The sequence below is a fragment of the Cololabis saira genome, chromosome 1 (genome assembly GCF_033807715.1).
Source record: "Cololabis saira isolate AMF1-May2022 chromosome 1, fColSai1.1, whole genome shotgun sequence".
NCBI lineage: Eukaryota > Metazoa > Chordata > Actinopteri > Beloniformes > Belonidae > Cololabis > Cololabis saira.
The window spans coordinates 54882313-54903354 of record NC_084587.1 but is presented as its reverse complement, the minus strand read 5'-3'; the positions used below and the strand labels follow the sequence as shown (position 1 = coordinate 54903354).

At 40.8% G+C, this 21042-nt stretch overlaps 2 protein-coding genes across 2 annotated transcripts; one reads left to right on the top strand and one right to left on the bottom strand.

Annotated features, from left to right (window-relative positions):
* Window positions 1–12675, top strand: hyls1 (HYLS1 centriolar and ciliogenesis associated). The gene is made up of 13 exons (XM_061727480.1): window positions 1–175; window positions 764–882; window positions 1040–1159; window positions 1236–1306; window positions 2957–3183; window positions 4310–4365; window positions 6435–6552; window positions 6754–6799; window positions 6978–7023; window positions 7447–7501; window positions 8217–8298; window positions 11482–11508; window positions 12455–12675. The coding sequence occupies exons 2-13, from the start codon at window positions 783–785 to the stop codon at window positions 12587–12589; spliced, it is 1083 nt and encodes a 360-aa protein (XP_061583464.1). The 5' UTR covers window positions 1–175; window positions 764–782; the 3' UTR covers window positions 12590–12675.
* Window positions 12676–12704: 29 nt separating this feature from the next.
* Window positions 12705–19060, bottom strand: mrpl4 (mitochondrial ribosomal protein L4). The gene is made up of 9 exons (XM_061727467.1): window positions 18855–19060; window positions 17427–17508; window positions 16383–16548; window positions 15810–15861; window positions 15491–15608; window positions 15203–15309; window positions 14122–14231; window positions 13968–14041; window positions 12705–12879 (listed from the first exon to the last, which is right to left on the bottom strand). Exons 1-9 carry the CDS (start codon window positions 18900–18902, stop codon window positions 12734–12736), a joined length of 903 nt encoding a protein of 300 aa, XP_061583451.1. The 5' UTR covers window positions 18903–19060; the 3' UTR covers window positions 12705–12733.
* Between the last annotated feature and the right edge of the window lie 1982 nt (window positions 19061–21042).

Below are 21042 nucleotides of genomic sequence, written 5' to 3'. Positions count from 1 at the left end.
GCCGGTGGCGTCGTTTTCAAAGTTCCGTAACGGCTGTTCCTCGAGCTGTTTAAACCAATACATCCATGGTTTAAACCTGAAACAACTAAACATTTTCTCCTAAAACAGCCGTTCACCGCTCATGTTGGCGACATGGATACACTGTAGCAGGAAAGTCATTAAAGTCTGTGTGCAGGTGAGCCTTTCTCTGGTTTACAGGCTGGACCGTTAGCCTCGCCCGCTAACATTGATGCCGTTTAAACGTTGGTTTATAACTTAAAAGGTTCCTGATTTATCGGAAACAAAAGAAAACGCAAACGTGTGTCAGAATATGTGCACCTTTTCAGATGAAGATAGTCTTTTTGGGAATCTGGTTTAGCTTTAAGTGACAGCTACAAAGCAATGATCAACTGTAAATAATAAATGAAAACACACGGTTAATAAGTATGATGTGGTAATCTGTCAGAATAGTTGTAAATTATTTATAACGTTTCTATAATTACTGGCATTTTGGTTGACATTTCATTTAGATAACGCTTAGTTTAGTGCGGGATTGTGTGTTGACTGCTGTGTAGATGGATGGTGCTACACTGTATTTTTAATGTTTTTAATATTTGGGGCACACTATTTTATCAATATGGTATTAACATCTCAAACTTTCATGTTTATTCTAACAAAGCTAGCTATAGATCATTTTTTCCCCTTCTTCTTCAGAACAGCCTTTTGTCATGTACTTATTTGGCCTTGTTTGTCATTTTATTTTATTTTGTTGTTTGCTTTTCAGGCCTGAAACTAGCAATATTATGGACAACCTGGATTTCTCAGAAGACGAAATTCAAGAACAACTGGCTGTTCTTGGCTACAAAAATATATCAAAACACAGGTTGCTTGAATTTAAGCAAGGTTGGTCTTGTAAACACCATCTTTTCATACTATTACTTTCTGATCACCGTCTTGTTTTGTAGCTTCATATTAAAATTGTGCAATGATTTAAAAACATAGTGAGTTACACTTCGCTAGCTTTGATCATTTCTATGTTTACACTTGTGTGTCTCGGCAGAGCTTGATGAACTTATTCAAAATGGACAGTGGAAAAGCCTGGCCCCGGTAACTCAAGTAAACGGCAGAAGTCCGATGGCCGACTCTCAGCCAAGTCCCCCCGCTTACACCAAAGAAAAAGGTCAGTTTTGTAGTATGTTGAGATTTCAGCATGCATTTATTCATTCAGTTGCTGAGCTCTCCTTATCTTTCCACAGTGAGTCAGTGCTACTTTGGCTCTGGTGAAAGATTTTTCTTACATACGGATAACGCAAACCATGACAAACAGGTTAGTCCAAAATAACTACCATCAGAGAGGTTTAAGAGAATTTTTTACCTATAATTTTATGTTTAGGATAGGACTTCTGTAATCTTTATTGTAACACAATTACCGTAGAAATCTTTTTGAAGCAATTTATTTGTGAATTTAGTATATCTAAAAGGAGAACAGAGTAATTACAAAGTGTAGAAACTCAAAACACAAAAGTTCACTAATCCATCCATAAATACATCCATAAGTCCACCCACCCATATATATACATACTGTACATACATACATACATATATACATACATACATACATACATACATACATACATACATACATACATACATACATACATACATACATACATACATACATACATACATACATACATACATAGATACTGTATGTGTAGGATTTCGCCTGTATATTCATCTGTTTATTACTCATGCCATAGTATCACAGTCATTAAGGGTCTGCAACATGGATTCAGCTCCTGTTTCTCCCATACCAGCACTCTTCCATCATTGTGGCTGGCATGGTACTTTTGAAGGATGCACTCAAATTCACTTCATATCGCAATAAAGCTCTAATTCTATTGATTAAGTTTATTTCCGTTTATTTGGTGTTACCATGGTGAATCACAGTAACAGAGCTCCATTGATAATGCAGAGTCAAAATACTCAGAACTGACTGAACCAACTTTAAACCTCCAATTTCACATTTCAGTTCAAACGTTTAGTTCATATTTGAACTAAACGTTTGCTCAAGCTCCTTTCTGAAACAGGTTCCTAGTCACAAGGGTCAGGGTTATGCTAAATTCTCAGCTTTATTTCAGGCCACGTTTACACGGGGAAAAAAACAGTGGTGTTTTCATGCGTTTTGGCCGTTCGTTTACACGTAAACGCAGCTCAAAGCCCCTAAAAACGATAATTTCTGAAAACTCCGGCCAAAGTGGAGATTTTCAAAAACTCAGTTTTCACGTTTGCTTGTAAACAGAGGGAAACGGACATTTAGGCTTCAGAACGTCACATTATGAGACAGAAACGTCACCAGCGTCATGAGTGCGACCTGTGTTTACAATTTGTTTGGCCACCGACAATATTTTCTTGTATTTTACCTGTTTCATATTCTAAAGTCACACTTAAAAGTAACTCCACTTCTCTGTCACTCCAAACCAAAGACTCTCGTTCATCTTGGAAGTAAAGCCTGATTTATGGTCCCGCGTTACACCAACGCAGAGCCTATACGTACCCTACGGCGCGCGTCTCCGCGTACCCTACACCATGTCATTTGTTGATGTTTTTCCAGGATTCTGATTGGCTCATAGCACCTTAACAGCGTATTTATGCGGATTCGTGTAAATGAAGAGATTTTGAAAACGATCTTGTGTAAATGATGGAATTTTTCCAAACGTAGAGGGGGAAAAATCCGTTTTTGTAAAAACCCGGCTATGTGTAAACGTGGCCTCAGTCTCAACATGTTTTAAAGGACTGACATGTATCATACTAGAGGTGCTCTGGGGTCATAAGCCATTCCTACTTCTGCTCTCTGGATGCATTCAGATAGACCAGCTGTGCACTAGAGTGCATTTGACTTAAACAAATATGTGAATTATACTTTAAACAACAGAGACATGTGACTGATAAATAAATGTGTTTATGTGTGATGCAGGTGCTCCCTGCTCATGAGAACAGAAACCGTCTCTGGCAGCAAGGACGCTGGGATTCGTACGCTCAACACTCGGTGGCTCCGAAGCTGCAGCTCCCAGCGGGGGCTCCACGCAGGCTGCAGGAGGTCTCGGATCCTGAAGACTCCCTGGACTCAGCGCGGTCGGACAGCTGCACCTCCGGTCCAGACATCCAGCAGCAACAACGTTTCATCAAGAGAAAAGTCCTCAGGTAGATTCACATTAATTTTATAGTCATTGAGTCAGCAGCCCGACACAGTGAAATTTGTTCCAGTTCCAATCCAAGAGAACAAAAAAGAGATGCAACAAATTACAACATAGGACGTGGGTAGACAGGTGCTGAGGCCGCTGCCTGTCACCTTTATCATTGGCTGAGAGAGGATGACACTGGGAAAGAGGAGGGGAAAAAATACATTTTCACTAGGCCTGTGTTGAAAAAATCGATTTCCCAATTCTGATTCGATTCTCATATTAATTCCTAAAAATCGATTCATATGTCTAAAGAGTATGAAAGGTATGAAAACATTAAAGTGTTCATTTATAATTGCATAAATTGTCTATATTTCATTACTTTATATACTGTTTTGGGGTTACATTTGCAAAAAATGCTAAAAACCAAATTCTCAAAAATTAAAAACCAAAATAGACCGAAAATGGAACAAATAAAAACGGAATGTGGGATCTGTTTGGTAATTCTGACCCACGATGTTTCTGAAAGCAGTTCTATCAGCATTCTGGGAGCTGATTGGTCCTTACAGCATCATTAGCTGCAATACTTGCTGTTTAATCTCAATATAATACTAGTATTAATATGTTGCATAACTACAGTCATAATTCATGCAACAGCTCAAAAAACAGTTTTAATAACACTAACCCAAATCAATATCGGAATCGAAACTAATCGGATCGAATCAAATCTTGATAATCGATTCTGAACCTTAAGAATCGGAATCGAATCGATTCTTGACATTTGAATCGATCCCCAGCCCTAATTTTCACCCTCTATAAAGCACAGTATGATGGTTCAAAAACCAGCTCAGCACAAAGAGGCAACATGCTCATGGGTTAACAACACCATGCAGGCGTATGTGGAGGGGTGGTCCAGGTACAGGTCACCTGGGCGATCACCGCTGCCTCCTGGTGCAGCGTCTCAGCCTGGTTTACTGTGTTGGGAGGGGGGAATATTGTTGGTTCGGCTTTTTTATTTCAGATATTTAAAGTTGTTTATTTTGTGATTAAAATATGAAATAACAAATTGTAGATGTGTGCAGTGTTCAACCAAAAAATCTAATTGTTGTGAAAAACATCTTTGAAATAAGTGTTTGTCTCGTTCTCAGGAAACATCAGGGACAGTCTCTCGTCTGTGATGAATCGGTCTACACTGACGATTCGGGTAATGTGGATCTCTACGTTCTTACTAACTATTCACAAGGCGCTGAATTACTTGCATCAGGTGTATTTGTTTGATTGTGAATATTTTTAAAAAAGTGTTTATTTAGACTGATTTCAAAACTTTTAGGATACTAGTAATAAGGCACAAATGTGACATAAATAGATGATCAGATCCAATCGCATGTAAAATGTACAGCCAGCGACACTTAACTGGACCAGAATAAAAGCAGCAAAATGAACTGCAGTGACAAATAAAAGCAACATGGACCTGGTTAATTAATAATTGCTGAAAAGGGAGGGATATTTAAAAGTGTATAAATGTTTCCATTTTCAGGATAAAGTTCGACATTTGTATTTCAGTCGAGAAATCATTTTTGCATTAAATAAAATCATCAAAGGAACAAAAAAAGAGTGTTAAACAAAGTCAGAGCTGTGAAGTCTTTGTTCACCAACAGAGGGCGCTATTTCAGGAGCAAGAAGAGCCACTCAAACCTGGATATCAACTAATCCTCTTAGATCCTTCTCTAAGCCCTCTGCCTTCACTGATCTCACCACACTTCAGCAGGTACACAAGTTCCAACCATGTACAAAATGTACAACACTCAGTCGGATGAACAGAGCGATGACGACAGGAATTCCCTCAACTCCTCCTTTTGGTCTGATGGAGAGAAGCAAGAAGAAGAAGAAGAGGAGGAGATTGAGAGAACACTTGACTCCAAACTTGTAAGTGATGCAGAGGGCTCATTTACGGAGAGCTCAGAAGAGGAAAAGCCAGGATTTAACAGTGAAGGGAAGCTGACTGGGGATATTGAGAACGAGGGAAGTGATGATGATGATGATGATGATGATGAAGTTAGCCGCCGCCGCAGCAGCAGCAGCAGCAGCAGTTCTGACTGTCCAGCGCCGAGCCTGATCACGTCCGGCTACAGCACGTACAGGCCGGAGGAGCCGGAGGGAGGAGACCTACGAGACGACCACACCATCGCTGAGTTTGACCAAGACAGCAGAGCAGATCTGTCTGAGATGAGAGACGATGAAGAGGACTATCGTTCGCTCGTCAGCATGGGTGACTTTGATCTTGATGCTCCGTATGAGCCAGATTTCAGTAAAATCCCAGTGTGTGTGTTAGAGGGAAACAATCTCATTCCTAAGGTAGCCTGTTCCACTGGAGATGCACTGGAGGAGACGCACGACCAGGTGAGAAGCAGAACAGAGGAACAATATCACATCAAGACAGAAGAAGGTTTCCTGTTGGATAAGAAGTACTGGGGAGATGAAAAACAAGAGCACTTGCAGCGCCATCCTGCGCAGAGGGATGCAGATAAAGATGCAGATAAAGATGCAGATAGAGATGCAGATAAAGATGCTGAGGACGGACTGGAGGCTAAACATCCACATGAGTTTTTGATCAACAGAGATGTGAAGTTCATGGACTCCAAAGTGGATTCCAGCTGGATGATGGACAATAAGATGCATGAGGAGTGGGAAGGAAACCCGGGGCCGAGGACGGGTACACAGCTGCATCGCTCCACATCAGTGTAACTTAATATCAGACCGTTTATTAGTTTACTTCAGGAAGCAGAAAAACCTCCGGCATGTGCTAAAGATGTCCTAATACCATGATGGCATATTGGAGTTAACTTCAGTCAGAGCATATCTGCACTTTACAATTATATTCTAGATATAAATGATCTTTGTCTCTTATTTATTTATTTATTCTTCTCTATAGTGTGTAATAATAAAAAAAAAAAAGATAATTTGCTAAAATCACAAAATGAGTGTTTTTTACTTCTTTAGCCAAGTGGCCTGCACAACTGCAGGAGTAACGCTGCAATCATCATATATGTTGCAACGCAGGCTGCAGGTTTCTAACACCAAGGCATTTTTTGGTGGGGGGGGGTCATATAAGATTGTCTTTCAAACAAGTTGGAATGCAAAAATTCCTGGTTGAGGATACATGTCTTAATCCTTGCTGAGAGAAACTTCATTAACAGGTCCTGGAGAACAGTCTGCTGTGTCGGCTCAGAAGAGGCTGTTCATTTTGTTCATGGTTATTATTGTTTATTACAGATGCAGCCAGCTGTTTAGAAGAGCGACTAGCTGGACTGAATTTATCAACATCACCTCAGCGGGAGTTTGAGGAGCAGACTGACGTCAGCAGCGATCGGAGCAGCCGGAGTGATCGGAGTGATCGAAGCAGTCGCAGCGATCACAGTGATCTGAGCAGCCGGAGTGATGGGAGTGATCTCAGTGATGGGAGTGATCACAGCCCTCGCAGCGATCTCAGTGATCTCCGCGGTCGCAGTGATCTCACTGGTCGCAGCGATCTCCGCAGTCGCAGCGCCGCCCTGAGCCCCCTGAGCCCCCTGAGCCCCCTGAGCCCCGGGATTGACGACATGTCTCTGAGTGCCTTTGAGTCCTACATTGGAAGAATGGTGGGTAACACAGTCTTCATGTGAGGCCGCTTTTCTAGTGTCACTTTGCTTTACATTTCCAGTCATTTACATAGATTACTTCAAACGTTTATGGGAGATTACTGTTTTATGTTGTTTTTTTGTTTTTACTGAAAAATTCCTGTACTTTTGATTTTTGTCTTCTGTTTCTTTTGAACAGATTCGAACTCGGGGTGATCGCGATCTTAGGCCCAAACCCAAATCCTGTAAGTCAACACAAAACCGCTGACTCAATGAAACCTGAATCTCCCCGTAAGCAGAGTTTTAAAAAGCGGTATCTGTCAGTTTCTTCTGCATGTGAGCTACTGTGTCATTCAGGTGCCAAGCTGAAATGTTTCCTCAGTTCACACGAGTTTAGGAAGACTTTAGGACTAAATTAGTGAGAGTATGGATCTCTTTACAGCTGATTAAATCCTGACATTTCCACCAACGCTTTGTATAGTTTCCATAGTGATGTAGCCAGGTCAAACATGGACCACTATCATTATATTTAAAGCTCTGGATTCTGTGTCAGCTGGTCTCACTAGCTCTTCAATCCTGTTTCATCCCCCCCCATTATTGTACCAGTACTGTTGCTGTTGTTTTGTGCTGTTTTTTAAAATGTACAATCTAATTAATTTGTCTTTCAGTCATTCGTCCAGTGATGAGTCAGCAGACCATCAAAAAGACTGATCCAGTGGCCAAGTAAGTTAGAAAGCTTTTAAATGAAGCGTGAGCCACCATTCTGTCATTAGGATGATTAGATAAGAATGATCTGTATGAAGAGACGTGGTGTAGGACAGTAATCCTCCTACAGGCTGGTCTGAGGGGCGTAGAGCTCTGATCAATCTTATCTATAGTGGGTGGAGCAGAACTGGTGTTTGTTTAAACCCCGTCCAGGTGCTTTTTTCTACGTCTTTCCTCGATCTGAACATTTCTGGGACCCTGATTGTTTGTTAGTTTTGTTGGTGCAGAGGTGTAGCTGAAAAGCATTTTTCACACCAGCGGATAACATTGGGTCTGCATAAAATGTTTTGTATAAAATGCTGGTAAGGATCTGGATAACGTTGCCAACTAAAAATGACCAAGATACCATTTATCAGGGGGCTTAACTTGAATAAGATGCAAAATAAAACAAGAAAAATATAACTGAAATATTTTCATCCCCACCATAATATCTCAAAACCGTAATCAGTATCTAACCACTATTTTCTGAGCTGAAGATGTGGCAGCAGGATGTTTGGAGCAAGAACGTCTTCAGATGTTCCTGAGACATTAAAAATCTCTAAAAAGTCTTCCACAAAGAAGCCCACAACCCTTTAAACTGATCTTACCTTAAACGGTTGTATCAAAAATGGCACTTTACTTGTATTTCTGGTTTGTCTCAGGGGGAGTTTCAGTGCGTGTCTTGTCTCTGCAGGTATTTCCAGTACAAGCAGCTCTGGGAGATGTTCAAACTTCCTGGAGAGAAGGACAGGAGATCTCTCCGCTGGGAGATAAAGGTACGGAAGAGCTGCAGTACGTCAGACATGACACTGGTATTCACTTCCTCACAGTTCCTTTAAGCCTCTTTCAGACGTGCGCTGCTTTCCATCAGTCTGGCATCTGAACATGCAGCGTCACATTTAAAGCCCATCCTGATGAATTTCAGGAGGAAAACAGTCACTGGCTTCTGTTCCAGGTACAGCAGGTCCGGTGTGTGTGTGAGTCCCACTTCCTGTCTGATGCAGGTCTAGATGACGGGTCTAGATGACAGCAGGAGGAGGCTCCTCCTGATGGTTTCATTACAGAAATACATACTTTACTGGGCCATGGTTTTATAAAAAAAAAACCTGCAGCATCAAGACTGAAGCGTTTGAGCCAAATGAACGAGAGAAAACTTGGGAAAGATGCCAATCAAGAGTGTTTTTCCCCTCAATAATGTTAAAGTCTGTGGTGGGAGGTGCTATTTTCAGCTGGTTTCATCCACCACATGATTTACACAGAACAGGGTTGGTCTTTGTTTAAAACCCTTCCCAGTCCCATTTTGTTGTTTTCTTGTGTCTTTCTTCACTTTGGTGGTTGATCTCTGGAGATCAACCACTGAGCGTCAGAGCAGTCGATGAAGGAACATGACTTGCACTCTGCAAACCACACACAACCTGCCGGTGTCCCCGTCACGCCTGATAGAAGCGTGGCTGATACACGACACACTAATGTGACCTAATACAAGAATCAAATACCCAATTACACATTTGATTGAACCATTTAAAGAAACATAATGCCCTTTTTTTTTCTCCAAACAAAGGATTTTGTGAAACGTCTGACTTGCTTTAATCAAAGTACCACAAAGAGATGGTCCCACTAGCCTCTTTTTAAATGTAAATCCACAGATATCACAGCTCTGCATCTCCATGAATGTTGTTAGTGAGGGACGGGGCACCAGACAGGCTTCAGTCCTCAAGCAGCCTAAAGCTGCAAAATATACATCACTAGTAATGAATTAAAGCTGCTACATCGCTCAAGTTTTTACAGGGTGTTTTTAAGAAGGGTGATTATACTGACTACTGTTCTCTCTTACTTTGAAGTGTATTAGAATAATAATAATAATAATAATAATAATAATAATAATAAAAAAAAACACCTTTCAATATTTACTCCTAACCAGGAAACTAGATTTTACAATTTCCTAAATGGAAAAAGTTAAGAATGTAAACCATCATGTTTAAGAAGACGTGTTAGAATATGAACTGTTACAAATGAATTGGTTGAGCATTATTGGCATAACTGTTAAAGTTGAAGGTACAGTGGGGGAGAACAAGTATTTGATACACTGCCGATTTTGCAGGTTTTCCCACTTGAAAAGCATGTAGAAGTCTGTAATTTTTATCATAGGTACTCTTCAACTGTGAGTGACAGAATCTACAAAAAAATCCAGAAAATCATATTGTATGATTTTTAAGTAATTAATTTGCATTTCATTGCATGACATAAGTATTTGATCACCTGTCAACCAGTAAGACTTCCGGCTCTCACAGACCTGTTAGTTCTTCTTTAAGAAGCCCTCCTGTTCTCCACTCATTACCTGTATTAACTGCACCTGTTTGAACTTGTTACCTGTATAAAAGACACCTGTCCACACACTCAATCAAACAAACTCCAACCTCTCTACAATGGCCAAGACCAGAGAGCTGTGTAAGGACATCAGGGATAAAATTGTAGACCTGCACAAGGCTGGGATGGGCTACAGGACAATAGGCAAGCAGCTTGGTGAGAAGGCAACAACTGTTGGAGCAATTATTAGAAAATGGAAGAAGTTCAAGATGTCGGTCAATCTCCCTCGGTCTGGGGCTCCATGCAAAATCTCACCTGGTGGGGCATCAATGATCATGAGGAAGGTGAGGGATCAGCCCAGAACTACACGGCAGGACCTGGTCAATGACCTGAAGAGAGCTGGGACCACAGTCTCAAAGAAAACCAGTAGTAACACACTACGCCGTCATGGATTAAAATCCTGCAGCGCACGCAAGGTCCCCCTGCTCAAGCCAGTGCATGTCAAGGCCCGTCTGAAGTTTGCCAATGACCATCTGGATGATCCAGAGGAGGAATGGGAGAAGGTCATGTGGTCTGATGAGACTAAAATAGAGCTTTTTGGTCTAAACTCCATTTGCAGTGTTTGGAGGAAGAAGAAGGATGAGTACAACCCCAAGAACACCATCCCAACCGTGAAGCATGGAGGTGGAAACATCATTCTTTGGGGATGCTTTTCTGCAAAGGGGACAGGACGACTGCACCGTATTGAGGGGAGGATGGATGGGGCCATGTATCGCGAGATCTTGGCCAACAACCTCCTTCCCTCAGTAAGAGCATTGAAGATGGGTCGTGGCTGGGTCTTCCAGCATGACAACGACCCAAAACATACAGCCAGGGCAACTAAGGAGTGGCTCCGTAAGAAGCATTTCAAGGTCCTGGAGTGGCCTAGCCAGTCTCCAGACCTGAACCCTATAGAAAATCTTTGGAGGGAGCTGAAAGTCCGTATTGCCCAGCGACAGCCCCGAAACCTGAAGGATCTGGAGAAGATCTGTATGGAGGAGTGGGCCAAAATCCCTGCTGCAGTGTGTGCAAACCTGGTCAAGAACTACAGGAAACGTCTGATCTCTGGAATTGCAAACAAAGGTTTCTGTACCAAATATTAAGTTCTGTTTTTCTGATGTATCAAATACTTATGTCATGCAATAAAATGCAAATTAATTACTTAAAAATCATACAATGGGATTTTCTGGATTTTTATTCTTTAGATTCTGTCACTCACAGTTGAAGAGTACCTATGATAAAAATTACAGACTTCTACATGCTTTTCAAGTGGGAAAACCTGCAAAATCGGCAGTGTATCAAATACTTGTTCTCCCCACTGTATTATAGAAGTGCTGAGGACTGTGTAAGACAAACAAAGGTTTTGGACCTCCAACCTCGCAGGTCCAGCAAATGCAGCCTGAATAGAAGCTGAGGCTTCTTTCCTTCACATTTCTGCTCTGAGCAGGAACACTCGTGCACTAATCCTCTGCAAACCTGAACCATTTTCTATTGAACATTAATCACATGGTGGAGGCTCCTGATATTGATGGGGCGTTTGGTTGTGACTTTGGATATTCAAATATGTTAACGTTGTGAACGTCGTGTCTAAAAATGGCTTCTGTTGTTTCCAGGAGCGGCTTGCGTACCAGCCTCCACCTGTAAGTATTCTTGTATCAGTTGGTAGTAGTAGTATCAGTAGTAGTATCAGTAGTACGCTGCAGTCACACTAGTTCAGCACGTTTTATCATTGAAGCTACGCAAAGATGTCTCAGTTCACAGTGGATCGTTCTCTATAGCTAATCACTGCAGAGATGAGCTCTGATTGAATAGTTCATCCTTCTACATGACTGTCTCAGAAAATTTTAATATTGTGATAAAGTTCTTTATTTTCTGTAATGCAATTTAAAAAAAATAAAATAAAAAAAATTAAAAAAAGTCATACATTCTGGATTCATTATAAATCAACTGAAATATTGTAAGCCTTTTATTATTTTAATATTGCTGATTATGGTTTACATTTTAAGATTAAGATTCCCAGAATATTCTAATTTTTTGAGATAGGATATTTGAGTTTTCTTAAACTGTAAGCCATGATCAGCAATATTAAAATAATAAAAGGCTTGCAATATTTCAGTTGATTTGTAATGAATCCAGAATGTATGACATTTTTGTTTTTGTAATTGCATTACAGAAAATCACAATATTCTAATTTTCTGAGACAGTCCTGTATATACAATCTGCTATTTTCTGCTGCTGTTGATTCACTTCTGCACCTCCAATGACCTTGTTTACCGTTAATAACATTTCAGTTCAGTCTCACGGTGAAGCAGGAAATTAGAAATCTCTTAGGCAACAGTGTTTTTTCTTTATAAAGCGGGAAGACGTGAGCCAGACACTAAACTGTACTATTAGTTGTACTTTCTTTTCCCCTATTCTGTGTTCGTTCCTGCAGAATAAATATTCAGATCTTCTGTGTTGGAAACCTCAACATTAATTCAAGATTTCTGACATAATAAAGCAAGGAAATCCCATGGTCTTGCTTCAACTGAGCTTGTAATGTGATGATGATCTCCAGCTGAGCAGCTCTCCTCTCTCGTGTTTCAGCCTAAACCCCGGCGAGCTCTCGTCCCCAACACCTACGTCGTGCCAACAGAGAAGAAGCGCTCGGCGCTGCGCTGGGAGGTCAGGAACGACCTGGCCAGCGGTTTCCTCCCACACAAGCTCGGCTGTCAGTTTTAGGCCTTAAGAGCTGCACATTCTTTTAATAAATACGACATTGTCTGGTTTTATTACAGGTATTTATTGACTTTTTTGTATTGTTTAATAAACAAGAAAAAAAAAAGAGAAGTGTGGTTGGTGATGGTTGGTGTTGCGAGCGCTGCTCTACGGGACGTCGGAGTACGGGAGTTTGTACGGGTACAGGGGGGAGTAGCGCTGGTCGTGCCACAGCAGCTTGTCCTCCAGGAACCGGACCGTGTCCAGGGTGAGGACCACGGCCTCGTGCTTCAGCAGGCTGTGCACGTTCAGACCTGGGGACAGACACGTCAAACAGCTACAGTCACAACTTCACTGGGGTTTATATGTAACGTTCAGAGAAAAGTTGCTGCAATAGGGTGCCAATATTAAAGATATTTGCAGAAATAAATGAGGAGAAACCACAAATATCTTAAAGGGGACCTATTCTGGCATCTAATACCTTTTTTTTTTTTTTAAACAACCCTTGAATGTCTTAAAAACAAGCTTTTGATTGTTTTTGCTAAATAAATTAGACATTCAGCCTCTGAGCCATGTCTTTATCTTCCCATTCTCTAACCTCATTATCTATGCGGGATTCTGAGTGGGTGGGGCTATGATAATGAGGCTCTGTGCTGATTGGCTGCCTGAATGACGCGATACACCGCTACGAAAAAATGGTGGAAGCTCCGGCTGGCGGAGTTACACCGTGTCCTAACTGCATGCGATGTGCGCGAGCGTCAGCGACAAAATCAATTCCATTGCTTTATTTTCTATTGGACTGTCCTAACTGGCCGCGGCGCGCCGTTTTGAGCTGAACATTTGTCGGACATCCTCCTTCCTGTCGCTCGCGTTGAAAGCGCTGTAGGAAACGGTCATGGATGAGGAACAGCTGATCCAGTTAGTTGAAATGAGAAGTTTTCTCTATGATTCCTCTTCATTTCACTACAAAAACCTCAATAAAGTGGCAGCTGCTGGAGGGAGATGGACAGAGAGCTATGTCATGCAGTGCGATAGTCAGACGCTCGCATGCAGTTACACAGTTTTATAGTTGTGGCCGTGGTTTGCATTTTGGTTACGTAATGACAGGAGCAGAATCTGAACGGCTCGTTTCTACGAGCCACATGACACTGGACGGATCATCCGGGCGGCTGTACAGACCCTGCAGAATTTGGTTGCTTTCCTCCTTCTCTGAGTTGGCAGGCTGAGGGGAGACCACTTTATATATGTTAAAGTAAGAGAAAATGTGTTTTTCATAATAGGTCCCCTTTAAATATGTGCCTGGAATCATTTTAAAAATGCATGAAAGCTCCATTTCCCTATTAGGCAACCTGTGAAATCCAAAGTTACGAAGGACAAAAATCCCGACTGAACACGAACTCACCGATAGCTGGAATGATGTTGACTTTCTTCAAGTCTGCTGTGGCCTGAAGGATGTTTTCAGGAAACTGTTCACCACTAAAAACACACACAGCAGCGACGTGAGACTCGTGTCCACAGCCTGCAGCTACAACCGCTGTCCTCGTCAAGATACTCACACATCCACTATGAGGACCGACTCCCCCCAGTGTCGGTCTCTGATCAGGTCCAGCAGGTACTGGGGGTCCGGCGTGGGGACGTTCAGGGAGTCCACGATGTGAAGATAGTCCTGCAGGAACATACAGTCACAGAGCTTTAACAACGGGCTGCAGAAAGCTTACTAACATGGGGTTTTATCTGCACAAAAAAAGCTTGGCGTATCCAGGAGCTGGAGTCCTGCAGGACACAGACCTGCCGTGGAGCTTTATAGTTGTGTCATTAAGAAAAAGCCCAATAACCTTGTGTCATTTTGGAGAAAATTTTTATCAAATGGTATATTTGTTTTGTTAATGAACAGAAACTTTAGAGATCTATATTTAAGGAAAAATGTGTGATGAAGAGTGTGGGTGGGAATCAGAGTTATTATCGTTCACAAAAACGAACGAAATAACGAAAACTAAAATTGAAAAAACAATTTCGTTAACTGAACTAAATAAAAATTAAAATTAAAAGACAAAAACGATAACTAACTGAAACTATATTGCGTGTTTAGAAAACTAACTGAAATTATAGATATATAATTTCCTCCGTTTTCGTCACTGTCAATATAAGCATCTTGGTATGATCAATTTATTCCGCTCTGGCCGTTTATCTCCAACTGGCAGCTACGGCACCTGAACGCCTCACGGTCCGTGACGTCAAAACTAAAACTAAGCATTTTTGAAAATATAAAAACTAGCAAACCCACACTAAAAACGAATTAAAACTAACTGAATTGAAGGAGAAAAAGTTCAAACAAAATAAAACTAAACTAAAATGAAAAAACTATTATAACCCTGGTGGGAATATCTAGATTCAAACTTTCTGTAGAAAAAAAAGGCTCTGTTCACCATAAATGTGTAAATAATCCTATTTAAGGAAATAATAACTTCAATATTTCATTTCGGACAGAATGTTTCTAGAATGGGGAGATGCAGCTGCATGAGGAAAAAATGTAACTGATATACGGTAATGTATAACTGCATTCAAAAATCCACCGGCTACGTTTTAATTTCATGCATCCAGTCATTCCCAGTGACGCTTCCCCAGGCTTTGCTTTACCTGAGCCATCTTGGAGCTGAGCGCCACCTTGAGCCCCTGCACCCGGACCTTCATGGGTAACATGTAGTAGTAGCTGGTCGGCCCACGCGGCCCGTGTGCCACCCCACCTGAGGGGAACGTCAGCCGTCAGTTACACATGTCCCACGTTTGAATCTGGCCACATCAAATGGCTAAAGGAGGAATAATTATCTTTGTTTGTGAACTTTTTTAAGTACAGAACTGTATTCATTCATTTGTAAATGAAGAAAAGACACAAAGAGGTTTGAAGAGTGAAGTCGGAGGCGTTACCTCCTCTCCACAGCGGTGATCGGATGCTTCCAACGCGAGCTCTTCCACTTCCTTTCTGGTTCCAGGGTTTCCTGCCTCCACCTCGGACCTCCGCCCGGGTCTTTGTGTTGGCGTGGCTCTGTCACATCACCACAACCATTAGTCAAATTCATCTTACTGCTTCCTTTTTTTCTTTTTTTATAACCACAACTGTCTGCAAACAGAAGTTATCAATGCTGAATTAAACAGATATTCTTCAAATAATAACCATCAATTTCTCTCTATAAGATCCATGGGAACACATCCAAAATATGATTACAAGAGTTAAAAATAAACTTACAATTCTTTTGTAATTCCTCTGCCATATTTCAACACTGTACAGAATATCCAGCCTAGAGAAGGAGAAGAAGGAACCGTTTAGATACTTCAGTATCGTTCTGCACCCCCTGTAGCCAGGAGAGACCCCTCTTTACCGGGAGAGACTCGTCTTTACCGGGAGAGACTCGTCTTTACCGGGAGAGACTCGTCTTTACCGGGAGAGACTCGTCTTCACCGGGAGAGACTCCTCTTCACCGGGAGAGACTCCTCTTCACCGGGAGAGACTCCTCTTTACCGGGAGAGACTCCTCTTTACCGGGAGAGACTCCTCTTTACCGGGAGAGACTCCTCTTTACCGGGAGAGACTCCTCTTCACCGGGAGAGACTCCTCTTCACCGGGAGAGACTCCTCTTCACCGGGAGAGACTCCTCTTTACCGGGAGAGACTCCTCTTTACCGGGAGAGACTCCTCTTTACCGGGAGAGACTCCTCTTTACCGGGAGAGACTCCTCTTTACCGGGAGAGACTCCTCTTTACCGGGAGAGACTCCTCTTTACCGGGAGAGACTCCTCTTTACCGGGAGAGACTCCTCTTTACCTCGGAGGGACTGCAAAGACGTCGGGGTGGAGCTGAGTCACTCCCAGCGGCTCGCTGTCCTTCTCCAGAGTCTCCACCCAGGTCTGGACGGGGCTCCGGTGAGCCGGGACGGCGGCGTCACACTTCCTCAGCAGGGGCAGGGAGGAGTCTGCAGGGGGCGGCCGTTCTGCAGGACACAGCACACCGATCAGGAGCCGCAGGACCCGGGATCACTTCAGGAACATGCACACAAGTCTGGGAGAAACTCATATTTAACCAGAGGTGTCTTCAGTATTCACATTTATTATTCAGGTAGAAGTATACATACTAGAGTTTAAAAATACTCCTGTAGAAGTTGAAGTATCAACTCAAGTTTTTTACTTTAGTAAAAGTATAAAAGTACTGGTTTCAAAACTACTTAAAGTGTAAAAGTAAAAGTAATGTAAGGGGGAAAAAAGCCATTGAAAATGAATGCATCTTAGTATAATGTAAATATATTAAAGAAGCATATATGTGTACTATTGAGCATTAACATGTGTTTCAGAGAGCAGGAGATATGATGACTAGTTGCCTATAAGTATTGTAATGGTGCAAAAAGTCAAACTTCAGAGGCATGTTATCATTTATCCTAACCTTTATTGGAATGTACATCCAAGTTTAGTTGCAGGAATCTGAGGGAACGGATGTAAGAACAAAACTGGACAAGAACATCTGAAACAACCACAACCAAATTCACTCTATCCGGATGGAGCAATTTAACTGGATAGTTTTTATTTAAAGGCCCAAATGAAATAGAGTAACGAGGCTGTTTTTAAAATGTAAGGAGTAAAAAGTACAGATAATTGTGTGAAAATGTAAGGAGTAAAAGTAAAAAGTCGTCTGAAAAATAATTACTCCAGTGAAGTATACATAACCAAAATTTCTACTTAAGTAAGGTAACGAAGTATTTGTACTTCGTACTTGACACCTCTGTATTTGACATCATTTTTTAATGCCTTAACCCAACATATGCAACTTTGAATAAATTAGGGAGCATTAACAGAGACTTCTGCGCTCTACACTCACTTAACCGGGCAGGATCCACCAGGTTGGAAGGCAGCAGTAGGTTTGGAGGGAGAGCGCTCTCCCCGGGGAACGAAGACGTGAACTGACGACAGAAACGTGGGGAGAAAAAAAAATGTTTTTAAGCTCAACAGTTTATTCAGAAGTTACGTCACCAGTATGTTTCCTCTTCTGAGGTTCAGGAGCATCACACGTTTGTGTGTTTGTCATAAATCATCATTAATGACTGAAACTGAAACAATCATTTCAGCTGTTTGTTTTGGGGACTGATCATTTTCTAGCAGCTTTGGAGATTCGGGGTTATGACTAAGGAGGATTTCCTTTATATTAACCTGTAGATAAGCAAATAAAAAAGACAAAAAGAAGCACCAAAGTCGTCCTTTCAAGAAGCAGAAACCAGAAAATATTTGGAGTTTTTGCACAAAATATTTTCTGCTGTAAAGCTTTTATTTCGGGTTTATCATCCTACACACACAGAAAATGATGCAACATTAAATTAAACATTAATCAGAACCTTTTAAATAACCATTTAAAAGATTTTCAGTAAATTGGCAACATTCTGGTCGTTTTTTTAATAGTTTTTAACTAATGTTAATTCAATCTTTTTTTAAATATTTGTATGGTATTTAATAGGAATAAAACTAACACTGGTATCGATACAAACAGTACTCAGTTTTGGCCAAGATTGCGATACAAGAATAGGTATTGGGGTAAATATAGAGAGAAAGATCACAAAATCTCTGATTTCTAGACAAGATGAAATATCTAAATACATCAATTTGTAATCGAGGATGAAATAAATGAATATCAACTAAATGATAAAACGATTCAATTAGAAAATCGTCACCACATGAAACAATAACGTATCATCAATATTCTACAATACATTATGACATTATATTATATTATATTATACTTCCCTCAAACATACAGGTTCAGAAATGAGATCAAATACAAAAAGACCAAAGACAATATTATCAGCATGTCAAACTACTGACAGATACAAGGAGATTGCAGTAACTAACTTTGGGACGTAAAGATGATCAGCTTTTGTGTCTCAAATCCAAATTTGAGCAACCAGACTGGGATAATTAGAGAGATTAACAACCAACAGCATTAAACATCCGTGTAGGACACGTTTATTTCGTCTCTAAACACCAAAACACTGCATCAAAAGTTAAAAGAAGTAAAAGTTTTACTACTTTGCCATCAGAAGACCTTTGACAGATCTGATTTCTAACCTCAGTTAAAATAATACCGTTTGATCCAACATGTTTTTGATTCTGTATTTTCAACTTCAAATATGTGTTTTCAACCTGACATCTATATTTTAAACCTAACATCTATATTTTAAACCTGACACCTGTGTTTCACCTCCATGTCACTCTGTGCTCGTTTAATGTTGTAACTGTTCATAAACGACACACTCACCCTTTTAGCGACTCCTCTGCCCAAAACCATGAGTGGAAGTCGAAGCATTTTTGCTCCGGCTTTCTCCCAAACCCCACACACGCGTTTAATTGTCCCTCAGAAGCTAAATAAACACATATTAATGAGATTGTGTATGCTGGAAAGGTCGTGAACGCTTTTCTCCAGCGTGTTGGTGACGGCGCATGTTGATGACGTCACATGTTGGGGTCGCTTGTGCCCCCTACTGGCTGAAGAGAGTAAAATAATCTTTATCTTTTAACACTGAAAACTATAATGACGATGACGATGACGACGATGATGATGATGATGATGATGATGATGATGATGATGATGATGATGATGATGATGATGATGATGATGATGATGATAAGAAGAAGAAGAAGAAGACTAATAATAATGATAACAATAAGAATAATAACAGCCATAATAATAATAATAAAAACAATAAGAATAGTAACAATTATAATAATAATAATAATAATAATAATATTAATATTAATAATAATAAAAATAATGACAATAATAGCACAAATAATAATAATAACAGCAATAATTATAATAATAATTGACTGATATTGAATAAAGAGAATCAGATATTTGTTTAAATTGTAGCTCAGTAGAATTTTTTTTTAAATGAATGAAACTTGCCTGGACAAAGATGATAAGACCCTCAACTTAAGATTTTGTTGCAAAGCTTTTTGAAACAATCACTGCAATCAGTGTAAAGGTCGCTGCAAAGATATGTTGGTCCATTCCTCATGTACAACCTGTTCCAGAAGTTTGAAAGGATTCTCTCCAGAATGCATGTTTTAACTCTCTCCATTGATGATCAATAGGACTTACATCAGGACTCATAGAAAGACACTTGAGAATGGTCCCATGTTTTGTCCTTAGTCATTCTTGGCTGGTTTTAGTTGTGTTTTGCATCCTTATCCTGTTGTTGCTCTGTGAGACTTGGCAGCACATTTCACACGCTCCAGTTTTGTCTCATCTGTCTAAAAAGACATTTCCCCAAAAGCTTTGTAGCTTGTCAATATGCAGTTTGACAGTTTCCCTTCTCCTTTTTCTTCCTTTTCCTCTCTCCTCATCTTTTTGTTCAAATAGTAATGAATAGTGTGATTCAACACTGATGTAACTTGACCTCGGAGTTCATCTTGAATCTCTTTGGAAGTTGTTCTGGGCTCTTTGGTTATCTTCATATTATTGATACGTTATGAAGGATAATATCGTTCATATTATGGTTATCATTCATATTATCCATTTCCTCAGTTTGTCATCAATGATCCGCTTACATCCACGTCCAGGTAGGGTGGCTACAGTCATGTTCACTCTAAACTTCTGTCATGTCCAGAGCATACAGCTGCTTGGAGATGTTCTTCTAGCCTTTACCTTTAACGTGAATACAGCGTTTTCTAAATTTAGTATTTCTGAATTGAAGATGCCTGTGAGGATAATTACAGGACACACTTTGGTTTAACATGTCCAGCTATCCATCCATCCATCCATCCATCCATCCATCCATCCATCCATCCATCCATCCATCCATCCATCCATCCATCCATCCATCCATCCATCCATCCATCCATCCATCCATCCATCCATCCATCCATCCATCCATCCATCCATCCATGGAGGGCAGGGGTTAACCCTAGACTGGTTGCTAGTCCATCACAGGAGTCAAAGTTCAAAACCTTTTTATCTATTTATTTACTTTTTATATAAAACTATTTGAATTGTCTCATTCATGAAATGTGCTATACAAGTAAACTTGCCTCGCCTTGCCTTCACGACCAAGTTCCATCTTATCTTAAAGAGCTCATAGTTCCAGGTCTTCCAAGCAGAGCACTTAGGTTTACTTGTGGTTCCTATGGTTTCTAAAAGGACAATGGGAGGGAGAGCCTTCAGTTATCAGCCCCCTCTCCTCTGGAACCACCTGCCAGTTTGTGGTTGAGGAAGCAGACACCCTCTCTACCTTTAAAACTGATCTTAAAACCTTCCTTTTTGAACAAGTTTAAAGTTAGGGATAGCTCAGGTTCTGAAACACAGTTTACATCAATATCCGTTTCTTATCTTTGAAGATAGGTATTAGTTAGATGGGATCTGTGATCCATTTTGGAGGAGACTTCCTAAACCCACCTTACCACTTCCCCCCTCCAGCCCCACTGCCACACAGGCCTCCTGTTCCAGG

Excerpts from the sequence above, each read along its gene's own strand:
- hyls1 (XM_061727480.1), top strand. The coding sequence starts at position 783 with ATGGACAACCTGGATTTCTCAGAAGACGAAATTCAAGAACAACTGGCT. Across the intron at positions 1,160-1,235 it reads CGCTTACACCAAAGAAAAAG|TGAGTCAGTGCTACTTTGGC; the intron begins GTCAGTTTTGTA and ends ATCTTTCCACAG. Across the intron at positions 11,509-12,454 it reads TTGCGTACCAGCCTCCACCT|CCTAAACCCCGGCGAGCTCT; the intron begins GTAAGTATTCTT and ends CTCGTGTTTCAG.
- mrpl4 (XM_061727467.1), bottom strand. The coding sequence starts at position 18,902 with ATGCTTCGACTTCCACTCATGGTTTTGGGCAGAGGAGTCGCTAAAAGG. Across the intron at positions 15,862-16,382 it reads GTCTTTGCAGTCCCTCCGAG|GCTGGATATTCTGTACAGTG; the intron begins GTAAAGAGGAGT and ends CTCCTTCTCTAG. Across the intron at positions 14,232-15,202 it reads TCAGCTCCAAGATGGCTCAG|GACTATCTTCACATCGTGGA; the intron begins GTAAAGCAAAGC and ends ATGTTCCTGCAG.